This window comes from Accipiter gentilis, chromosome 32 (genome assembly GCF_929443795.1).
Source record: "Accipiter gentilis chromosome 32, bAccGen1.1, whole genome shotgun sequence".
NCBI lineage: Eukaryota > Metazoa > Chordata > Aves > Accipitriformes > Accipitridae > Astur > Astur gentilis.
The window spans coordinates 8981174-8993047 of NC_064911.1; the positions used below are offsets into that span (position 1 = coordinate 8981174).

Consider the following 11874-nt stretch of genomic DNA (forward strand, 5'->3'; position numbering starts at 1 on the left):
ATTGCAGGATCCAGAGATGCAGCATTTGCTTATTGACAGTGAAAATTGCAGTGTGTCACTGAACTCCAATGCTGTGGTCACTGGGGAAGGTAGACATGGGACATCAGCTATCAGCTTCCTTGGGGCCTTGCGAATACCTGTGAGTACATGCGCTGTTCTGGCCTGTTCCTCTAAGAATTAAGTTTTGCCTCAGAATTCATATTTCCATGAAGTTCTAGAGGGAGCGGTAGATGACATTAACTTCGCATCACAAGCTTTGATTGGCAGCTCTGGTGTACATAGGCTAAATCACATTCTGGTACACAAGACAAGGTGTTACCCCTCAGAGGAGTGAAACTCTATTCAAGAGTACTCTCTTCCCCAGTAAGCAGATGGCATAAGCATATTGGTTGTATCTTAGAAACTACAAGCATCTAGGCTCCAGTACCCATATAAACTGGTTTTGGGTTTTTTTCACCTCATTATAACTAATACTAGAACAGCCTATAATGTAAAAGTTTACTGGTCTTAGTTAATGACACATGGGTGTTAAGGATGGAATAGCAGGCTGAGTCTATAAGCACTTCTCTGCATCAGAACTTCCTTCCATGGCTTCCCATTTACACTCCTCAACATTGTTTTTAAAAGCTTTAATTTTAAAATCTCTTTTATGGTTTATATTGAGAAGTTTCAGACAGCCCAAACGTTCGGACTGCTGGTGAAAGGAAAGGAAGTTTCCTTTAGGTCAGGGACTATCATCCCTGATTGTCCTCTTGGCTTAAAGCCTAGCAGCTTTAGTAGGTTGCACAAGTAGAATTATATGCAAATTGATTTGGACCAGGTGTAAAGGTAGGGGCAGAAATCTCCCGCACCAAACCACGGTATTCCTGCATCTTCTCATCCTACCCAGTCTGGTCCTCTGTCTCAACCGTTTTTTCCTGTGGCAAAGTGGAAGTAATGGGTAGAAGAATTGCTGCTGCTGCTGCCACCTGGAATCTCTAACACTGTGGTAATTTTCCTGCCTGTTGTTGGGAAGGGTCACAGCTGGATGTGAAGCAGAGTGAGCTGTGTATGTGTGTTGTGCCTGCTGATAACTGCAGTACTCCATACCAGGGATTTAAGAAATCTGGTTTCAAACAAAAATGTATTAGATGGTGACGGGAATGAAGGTAGGTTTGTTTGGCGGTTTGGTTGCAGCTCTGTGCAGTGAGTATACTTTTCATACACCCAGCAGGAAAGAGGATGGAACAAATGAGTGTTTCAAATAGGCCTATACCCTGTCTGTAGTGTGCTCTTACCATGTACTGATTTGAACTGTGTCATACTGGTTAACTGGCTTTTTGTAAAGAGTGAAACGATAAGGGAGAAATCTTAGGCCCATCTGAAGGAAGGATCTAAAGAATGCAAAAATATGCCAATTTCTCTGGAATACACCCCAAATCTGCTATAATTCTATATAAAAACTCTTTACGTGAGGAATGTAAATGATGCAGGTGTCCCAAACAGTATCAAATCCTTCCTGTTCGTTTTAGTGTTCTCTCATCAGTGAATTCAGTACAATTAAGAAGAGAAAGCACGTAAGTAAAATACCATAGTCTGCTCTGATGGTAATCTTTGTGATCTCAGGGGGACAATGCTTCTTGGGAATTCTTGAGAGAAAAATAAAAGCCTAAATGCTTCTTAGAAACCATTTTCATAATGGTCTTTGAAAGTAGCAGCCTCTATCAAGATGCTAACTTCCCATTTTCTTTATTCTCTCAGGGAGTCATAGAGTTCTCCCTTTGTCTTCTGTTTGCAAAGCTGGTGAGCTATACTTTCCTCTTCTGGCTTCCCCTCTATATCACAAATGTAGGTAAGTATCACAGTAAGGGGATACAGAATTGTGACTACAAAGTGTCTGGAAATAAGAGCTTGAAATAAATAAGAAAACAATCATGACTGCTTCTGAAATAAGCTATCTTTGCTACAGTAGCAGGAGAGTTGTAAGTCACCAGCTAACATATTTCTCGGTTCAATGAATTCAGTATTATGAGAGGGCATTTTCAAAACAAACAAACAAAAAAAGAATCTGGCTTATCTTCAAAAATTCCAAGCATCAATGCTGTGTCTTTGGCTCTTGCAAACCAGTCAAAAAGGTTTAGTTTCTAATGTTTTTACGTGATTAAAGAGCCTTATTAAAACATGTACAAAAAATCTAAATGAGCTTCTTTATCTGTTCAGTACTGCTTTTTTGTTTTGTGCTGAAGACTGCAGAGAAAGGAGTTCTCCCTAGCCAGAGAAATTCATGTTCTTGTGAGTCACAATGTGACCTTTAAACCCCCAGCTAACAAAAAAGCTGTACTGGACAAGTATGGCAGTAACAACCAGCAGAGAGAGACAGCATGAACACCCTATGAAAACACATGGAGCTGCAAATCCTGTAGCTAAAGGCTGTTGTGTGTGGACTCCAAATAACCAGTGCTTCTGCAGGACTGAGTACCTTGAAAGCAGTGGGCTTTGAATAGAAAGGTTAATGATATTTACCACAGTACTGCCATCTGTACTGTGGCAGGTGTTGGTGATGTTATGGTAGTGCCACTGACCCCACTGTTTTAGCACATACTGCTCTTTCACAAATGTATTTCAGAGACTTCTAAAAAAATACCCAAGGGGGTTAGAAATTCAGCTTCTTTTGAAACTTCATACTTAGCACAATAGGACTGGGTTCCCCAGCTTCCTGATGTACTTTTGGAAATCTGACCCTGTAGCATATCGGTAACTTCATTAGACTAAACATAAGTATGTGCAAACAGTGAAGTTAAGGAAATCACTGTCTCTTCATAGTCCCCATAAACGACACAGTGCATGTTATGCCAAGCAGGGTTGCCAGATGTAATTTAATGATGAATATTACTGGTCATGTGATGGAGGTCTGCAGGATAAGGCTCTCCAAGTGATCCAAATGTATGCTAATCATGCTTTTAGAGCAAAGAGTCTCATGAGCATTTGTTAACTGTTTATGAATGTGTCACTACTCACAAATGGGAATATTGTTAGTCCAGACTTCAGCAACCAACAGCTTTATTGCTTGGACTGTATCTATAGTTTAAGTGGTAAAACATCCTGCCACAAGTGTAATTGCATTCAAAAGACTATATACCTGAATACCCAGTTATGATACATTCTTATTTGTCATATACAATGACAGCTTATGGTAGCTTATTTCTGTGAACAAACAAAACTGCCATAAAATGTCTTTATCCTACCATGACAAGACTGTGTTGAGATTTCTACGTTTTGTAGTCTGGAAATGAGACAAATATTTTTCTTCTGTCACTAGAGCATCTTGATGCTAGAAGAGCTGGGGACCTTTCTACACTGTTTGATGTGGGTGGAATCTTTGGTAAGTTTTATATATTAATATTTCATCCTTAATCAGACCAGTTTAGGAAAAGCTGTGGTACATACAGCTTACATATATTACTAATCCTTGTGTCTTTTGTATACTGAAGAAGAGTGGCAGTAAAGGTACTAAGTTGAGAGCTGGGTTAGTTGTTCAATTTAAAGATATTTTGCTAGGTGTTCAACAACTCACAGAACTGGTGATATTGTCCCATACAGATTGTAAGAGGTAAATATTATGGAATCTTTCAGCTATGTCAGCTCTGGGCCATGAGTCTTGGTCGCTCCACCTATCAAAATATCTTCCTTTTGTCACTCTAGCAGAACAGAACTACCCCAGCTTGTACATTTGTGTATTTTTTGTGGGCACAGAGGGGAATGGCCACAGGTGTGGGTTTGTTTGTTTTTTTTCTTGATGTCTCATACAACTGTGTGTGATAAAATTGGGAGACTAATAATAATGAGGATGAGACTATTCCTTTGTAATTTGTGAAATGACCATTAAATAGTTAATTTTTTTAATGCCAGTGCAGACAGTGTAGCTCACAATAAACCAAACATCATCATCTTGATGCCCGGCTGATTTATGACACACGCACGCACCCCCACGCCCATCCCTTCTCCACCTCCCCCAGTTCCCTTATGGAAATAAGTCTTCTATCAGTCTATTAGAAAATGATGCTCATGATGAAGTTTCACTGGATCAAGAGCTATGTAGATCCTGGTAGTTCAAGATGCAGGTGTCAAGGTGTGTTGCAGTTACTGTTCTAGTCTTGTGCTGGATGTGACTTCTGCCATTTCTCACTGCTTATTTCATCTCAGATAGCTAGAAGCCAGAGTCAGTAGTACCTTAGAGATCTGAGTGACTTCTTTCAGCAGCACCTTACTCTACTGTGAATACAAGCTTAACAATGTGCCAGTGCTGCCTGGACCTTTGGCATTTACATTTAAATTCAAGTAGGATATGAGTGCTTTGGAGATAGGCAGCTGGGATGGCAGAGGCAGGCCCAGCAGTATTTAGGAATCTAAAGAATCCAGAGAACTTCCTTTCCTTCTCCCTGTACCAAGTTCCCTTTATATCATTTTGGCAGCTCCTTCTCTCAGGCCTTCCAGCCCCCTCCTGCCATGTGCTCCGATGAGTACTTCTGTGTACAGTTGTTGGCAAACACAAGAAGTAGGGAAAAGGAAAGATCCTGAAGTGACTACCTGGAGAGAAAACTGGATATTTCATTTCCCCCAAGATCTAGAATAGCTCATTTCCCTTGGTTGCAGTGCAACATGAACAGAGCACTTGAGAGCCAAGTTTACTGTTGCATGTGAGGAGTTAAGAGACCAGTGAGTAGCTGGGCACAGCTGGATTCCAGAATGCTAGCAGGGGGGCTGTGTGGCACCTGGCAAAAAGGCTTTTTGCATTCAAAAGCAGCAGAACAATGATTTCTAAATATTTCTTCTATCTCTATTCTGCCCTGAATCTGTCATCTTGGATATTTGGTTAGAATAAACAATGAGGAAGAACAACTGTGTGCTGCTGCTATCTTCCAGCTATCTTGGGTTAGTAAGGATATTGCTATGTGAAAATTACATTGTCAGTCTCGTGCTCTGTGCTGCTGAGTATAACCTGTACATACATTAAAATTCTTATCGTATTGGTTTAATCCGGGTTGGGTTTCATTAAGTATAACTGATGTCTTTTGTGTAAAACATGCACAAAGTGTTTTCCTCACGCATCTATGCCTTCTTTCAGGTGGAATTTTGGCAGGCCTGATATCAGACAGGCTGGAGAAGAGGGCATCAACCTGCGGAATGATGTTATTGCTTGCAGCACCCACAGTAAGAGTTTGTCCTTCTCTTACAGCTGTGGCTGAGACTTTGACAGCCTTCCTTTGGAAGTTGTGCAGACAGCATCTTCTAAGTTGGATGTAAAGAGTTCAGGCCAGGTTAAAAGCTGGCATGAAAAGTTGAGCATGTGAGCAAATATAGACCTTGGGGCTCCCTTTACTAAACAAGCAAACAAGTCTAATGTATTGCTTGTTATGGGATTATATGGAAGGTTTCACTCTCTTGTAAAAATTTGTTGTTCAGTTCTTAGCCAGAATTTTAGTTGCTCAAAGGCTAAAATTTCTGTGCTGTAACTGTTGGAAAAGTGGTAGTTGGACATATGAGATGCATTTTCTTTGATTCTTTTGTGAACAGTGTTCTGTGCGGTGTTGAAGCTGGCAATTTGAGAGATTAAAATTGAGTGGTGTCATAACACAGCCCTTTCTTCTGAAAGGACATACTGGGGAATAGGAGCATATGCCTTATCTCCCTCCTGTGTCCAATCAAACAATAATTCTGCTGTGGTCTAAAAGGCTTTAGTAAAAGCTAGAACTAGCTTTCACATAATACCAACTGAGATATTTTGTAGTTAACATGGGGAAAATGGAGAACCTAGGATTAGTCCATATGTTAGTATTCAACATGCTTGTTTTTCCATCTTTACAGTTGTACATGTTCTCTGCAGTTAGTAAAATGGGCCTTGAGGCTACTGTAGGTGAGTATTTGTAAATTATTTTCTGCCTGGCTTTCTGTGAACTTTTCATTTATGATCCTTTGATGCTCCTTCTTTTTGTAAATTTAATCTAATTTTTTTATTTTTATTTTATATTTTCCCTGAGAGGAGGAAGTATGTAATCAAATTCCCTATACTTTGTTTTGCAGGCTTTTTACAGGGTAAGAAAGTGGGGCTAGGAAATGAGTAAAAGGTGGCATGAGAACAGTGGTTTGGTTAATATCATTAGTCTTCTTTCTGGAGCTTGTTGTGTCAGCACAAGCTTTATTGTATTTCCTGTGCCAAATGTCAGAGGTGTTTAAAGACTACTTGTAGTACTTTTGACAGCAATGTTAACTTCACTTGTATAGGCTGAATTCACTTGTGGCTTTCTATCTGTTACCTCAAAACAGAAGTTGAAATACAAGTGCTGACAGTAGTGTCTCGCTTACCTAAAAGCCTTGTTAAGTTTTAGGGCCCTCTGGTGCTTGGTACTGTACAAGCAGAGTAGGGGCTTATGGGTGGATCCTGCGATCATCCGCTGCTCTTAGAGTCAGTTTGGTCAGATTTTCCCCTTTTTCTCACCTACCAGGATCAATAAAGGCCCTGGGAAGTGCCTTTTGACTCAGCCCCATCTCCTGCTATATTTGAGAATTCATGTCATGGAGTAAGCATTGAAGGGAGACAGGAATGTGTGTTGCTTTTCCTCCTTTCCCAATTCTGTAATGGGGTCAGGGGAGCCAAGGAAGCATTAAACCATTTGAGAACCATAGGCTATGACGTCTTCTGTTGTTATGGTTAACAGTCTTTCAGGCAACTCACACTTTCCGTTTTTGTCAACTTGCAACAGTGATGCTGCTTATCAGTGGTGCCCTGGTGAATGGCCCTTATGCACTGATCACCACTGCTGTCTCTGCCGACTTGGTGAGTTTGGCTTCTCTGCCTCCAGTGTAGCAGCTTTGGCCTCCAGAGAGAGCCCTTTGACTTCTGCGCCAGTGAAGGGGCTGCATTGTCCCGAAGCAAAGGGATGAGGAGCTGGATAGGCAGTGCTGAACTCAGCCACTGAGATTGTTTTAGAGTTCATATATTAGTATGAATGAGTGTCGTGCTTGTGAGAGGCTTCTAAATTATTCTTTCCAACTAACAAGACAGACCAAAGTGAATGCGAAGGTTGTATGCAAAGCTAGGTCTCCATACAGGTACCTTCTCCCCTTTTATACTTTGCATCTTTAAATGAGAGAAGGAACTGTGTCTGTGCGAGAGATGTGCTGGAGACTTAACTCCTATCATTGCAGAAAGCTATACCTGGCACATACCCTTTCTTTTGTCCATGCTACCCTCTGCCCTTTCTTGTGCAGTTGCTCTGGTTGCCAGTACTTCCAGCTGGATCAGGTCAGTCAAGTCACAAATGCCATGTGAAAACATTGTCCCTGGTACCTTTCATTAGGTAGGCTTTGGAAGGTCGCTTTCAAAGGTGTTGGTTCCTTAAGGCACCAAGCAAGAGGCAAAAGTCCTCTAACAACAAATGCTCTAAATACAGGAAAAGGAGCAGGACAGAAATCTCCGAATGTCCTCTGGAGCCTTAACCTTGGCCTGGAGGTCTTGGCAAGACAAAGCAGGCCACCATGCATTGCCCGTTTTATCCTTAGCCTTGTTGAAGGGGCGGCTAGCTAGAAAGTGGGGCATGACATCACAAGATCCCTACCTGGCCCTTGCAAAGAGGGTTGAAACTGCCAGCCAATTCCTCAGATGTCAACAATCAAACATCTGCCATGAGCAAGTGTAAATCGCTTATTACCTGACTAGATTTTCCTCAGTGTACTGGAAATAAAGGACTGTCTCTTACTAGCAGTTCTAAGTCACCCCCTTTTATCAGTTGTTTTGTTTGAAGACCTGGCTTCTCAAATTGGGACTGAACAGCTTCTTTTGGCTCAACAATTCTCTGAATTAGCATTTCAGTATATAACCATAATTCTGGTAATCTAGTATTCCTGTCACAGCAGTGATCTTTTTTTCGTTTTTTTTATTTGTTTTTTTTTTTCCCCCCCTGTTCTGCAGAGCTTTGCTGTATTAGCAGGGGAAAAGATGGCTGTGGAAACAGCCTTGACAGCATAATGCAAAGCTGAAGTGCTATCCTTGATGCTTGAATCCACAATGTGCAGAACAGAAAGCATCTTGGCTCCTGTGGTTTAAATAACATGATTTAATAAAGGAGAACACTGTAAGCAACAGGCTGATGGAGTAGAAGCCTTCTTCAAGTAGTGATAAAAGGGTCTGAGCTAGGATATTTGAGGCATCTTCACAATATGAAGGGCTGTGAGCTAAATGATGATTTAAAGACTTTTTCGGAGTTCAGCTCAGAATGGGTCTAAGCAGTCTTTGTCACTTTAGGGTACCCATAAAAGCCTGAAAGGGAATGCAAGAGCCTTGTCCACAGTGACAGCGATCATCGACGGAACAGGATCTGTAGGTAAGCCAGAGCTGTCAGGTAGCCTGCCTTAGCTGTGGTAGGTTAAAACAAAGGATCTTTGAGAAACTAGCCTCTCTCCAGTTCACATTTTGCCAGGACTTAGTACAGCTTTGGAAATGGGGAGTAGAGCAAACTTAGCCTAAAACCTCTCTAGTGGTCCCACACCTGAGGGAGGGAGGAAGGAAGGAAGGAAGAGGGTCATAGACAGATACTGGGCACAGACAGCAAAAGTAGATGCTATTGGGCTGTTTCTGAGATCAGGGATATTTTATTCATGCCCTCCGCACTGGTATGTGGAAGGGAAAATTGAGTAGGATTCAGCTTAATACTGGATGGGCATTTTGTTGAGCCAAAGGCAGGCATCTCTCAAACTTCTAGTCTTCCAGCTTCCCTGTGTTAGGTTTCCCGTAGGCTTGCAGCTGTACCAGTAATGTTTTGTGCTTTCTGGGACCTTTTAATACATAAGGTAACACTGAGTTAACTAGGTGAAGAAATTGGTATTCTAACTCAGAATAACTATTTTTCAACATAGTAAATCTTACGTTGCATCATTCTGACAATATCAATATTATATTTCAGGTGCGGCTTTGGGCCCTCTCTTAGCTGGTCTTATTTCCCCATCTGGCTGGAACAACGTGTTTTACATGCTTATGGTGGCAGATGCATGTGCCTTGCTAGTAAGTCTAAAAATACTGTTTGGTTACCGTGTATTTCCTTTGTGCTAAACTGTCTTAAAATGCAAATTTTCCCTTTGCAATTTCAATGCTCCATCTTATAAGAAACTTCCAATTGTGTAGGAAAGTTTCGATTAAAGAGCAAATTTGCTCATTTTGAAATTCTCATCTAATTTTAATCAAAAGTGCAGATCAGTTCTGATGCACTTCAATTCCTGAGCAAATACACATCTGTTAATTGCTGGCCGAGCAGATTACAGGAGGCATAATTGTTAAGTAAACCTTCATATATAGACCTAGAAGATGCTTCAGATTCCACTCATGAAAGAATTACTTCTGTTTTCTTGAAAGCCAGTTTAGCGAAGCGGTAACAAATGTTCTGCTACATTGCTGCATCACCAAAATCACCGTGATAATGAAGCTGTTCAAAGTTAATACATCGCATCTCCAGATGGGCCCTAAAACTGCTGTACTAGGTTAGACGAGAAACTGGCATTCTAACTTCTGACAGTAACCAGGAGCAGATGTTTAGGGAAAAGGAGTGCAACGCACTTGGTGGCTTGGTACAAAGCACATCCATTTTGCTTTTTTTCTCCTGTCTGAGATCCTGTATGATTGATAGGAAGATCTGAAAAGCTTTTGTTTGGGTTGGTTGGTTTGGTGTTTTTTCACTTCTGACTTGCTCTGCTTTGCTTTTAAAGACCAAAGACGACATGAGATGAGGCAAGGTGAGTCTTGCTGTACCTTTGAAGTTAGTCTTGGTGCACTCACCTGTAGGTTAGCCTGTAGGTTACATTTTTGAGTTTGCCACAGATTTCCCTGGCAGGCATCTGTGCCGGCTTTGTTCTCCGGTAGAGCAGAATGCTGCTATGACTACCTCAGAGATGTCCTGAAGTGTCACCTGCTTATCCTCTCCTTTTGAAGTCCTGGGTGGAAGTGCTCATGAAAGGGCAGGGTGAGGGTGAAACACTTCAGAAATACTCCTTCCTCTGTACTGGCTGTGCCCAGACAAAGCCCTGTGCCTGCACAGTACTGCACTGAGCTCTGCGCTCCTGCAGAGGAGCTAATGCCGAGTGTGTGAGACCACTCTTTCCTGACACAAGAAAAGCAGAAAGTCTTGCTTTGAGTTACGATTTAGGCTTTTTTTCTACATTCAAGTTAAACCCAAAATTTTAAAATAATTTTTTCCACATTTAAGATGTGAAATCTCTGAAAATTAAGTAAATGAATTAAGTAAGTTAATAGTTGAAGTATATTGCCACTGGTAGTCAGCAGCTCTATAAATCCTGATTTGTGCTGTTTTCAGTATTAGGTATTCCATGCTGCAGAGTGAGGTCTGGGAGATTGTCATAGTTTTCCCAAGCAGACTTAAAGCTCTGCTTTTTTTTGTTTTATAGTTGTTTACTAAAACCAAATGAAAAAAATGCCACATTTCTTTGCAGCATCAGTTAAAATGCCTTCATAAAGCTCTGGTTTTGGGAGGACTGACTCTCTGCTGTTGTAATAAATCTTGGGTTTTGTAACTCTTGCTCTGGTTTTCCTGTTCTTTGCAGTACAGCATATAGATGCCTATGTTCAAATGTTATTTCTTCAAAGATATCTGGAGGGGCTTTAGCCTCTTACATGGTATTCAGTTCTGTCATTCTTGGCCACACCCGTACCTCTGAAATCTTAGGTTTAACGTTTTAAAACACCAATACTTATAACAGTGAAGAAACTTCCATTTATAACAGGGAGACTCTGAGGATAAGGAAATCTCTAACAGTGAGGAACCCTGGGAGTTTTAAGTCTATCTCTAAGGTACCTAGGAATCATAAATTTTGTTTGTAAAATCACTTTCCTGGGTACTGTCTTAGTACACCTTTCAAAGTGCACTTGAAGTCCTGATCCTGCAGAGGCAGGTAAACATGACTGACTTTACTTGTCTTGACTAATTGTGTGATTAAAACTCTTCACACACAGTTGTTTTTCAGAATAGCAGCTAAAATACCTTCATGCTCCAAAATGCCTATCTGCTGTGTTTTCTTGAAGTCTTGGGTTCCCTCTGCTGGTTTCTTTACATGTCTGCTGGTAAAGTAACTTTGGAAAGCCATTCTGGTTTTTGCAAAGAAATTGATCTCTTGGTTGCGAAAAGGAAATTATTTTCCTTTTGCCTATTCATTGTGAAAACTCCTCTTCCAAACATTGAGTATCTGTAAATCTTTTTTTAAATTTTTTTTTCCTTTTAACTGAGTTTAGCATTACAGGGTAATGTTTCAAATGAGGAACTCTTCGAATAACTGTCAACATCTTATCCTGAAACTTAGCTTATTTGTATATCTGTATAGATATTAACACAGATACTGTGACTGTTCTTACAGTTCTTACTCCGTCTTATTCAGAAGGAACTTCGGTGTTACGCAGATCATACCCTGTAAGTGTTATGCATGGCTGTTGCTCTTTAACAACAGTTTAAAAACGTGTGTACTAAGCCTTTGCCCCATAATACCTAGATGTAGACTGAACATTTAAGATTTCTGTATGTCCATTTCTGTCTTGTTTTAATTTTGCTTCAGAAGAGTAATCTCAGTTTAATGTTAGTGCATAGACAAGGCACTTCGGGACATGGTTTAGTGGGCATGGTTGATGATTGGACTCAATCTTGAAGGTCTTTTCCAACCTAAATGATTCTATGTTTTCAAATCATGAACATTTTTCTTTAGAATATCTTATTTTGAAAAGTATCTGAAAACAAATCTCTGTCACCATCTCTTGGTTATGGTTTGTTTTTTCCTAAATATGTCATCTTCCTGGGTTTCATCATGGAGCGTGCAGGTGGGGAATAAGAAGCTACTTGATTG

The 11874-nt window shown here is 40.7% G+C and overlaps 1 protein-coding gene across 9 annotated transcripts in view; it reads left to right on the plus strand.

The window, feature by feature from the left end:
• Window positions 1–11874, plus strand: part of SLC37A1 (solute carrier family 37 member 1) — a 39554-nt gene that overhangs the window by 24594 nt on the left and 3086 nt on the right. For all 9 annotated transcript variants that reach the window (XM_049835216.1, XM_049835218.1, XM_049835221.1 and 6 more), the window contains 9 exons: window positions 8–139; window positions 1741–1831; window positions 3299–3361; window positions 5105–5190; window positions 5845–5893; window positions 6741–6814; window positions 8282–8360; window positions 8940–9037; window positions 11395–11447. In XM_049835216.1, coding sequence (XP_049691173.1) covers window positions 8–139; window positions 1741–1831; window positions 3299–3361; window positions 5105–5190; window positions 5845–5893; window positions 6741–6814; window positions 8282–8360; window positions 8940–9037; window positions 11395–11447 — 725 coding nt within the window. The remainder of the gene's footprint in view (window positions 1–7; window positions 140–1740; window positions 1832–3298; window positions 3362–5104; window positions 5191–5844; window positions 5894–6740; window positions 6815–8281; window positions 8361–8939; window positions 9038–11394; window positions 11448–11874) is intronic.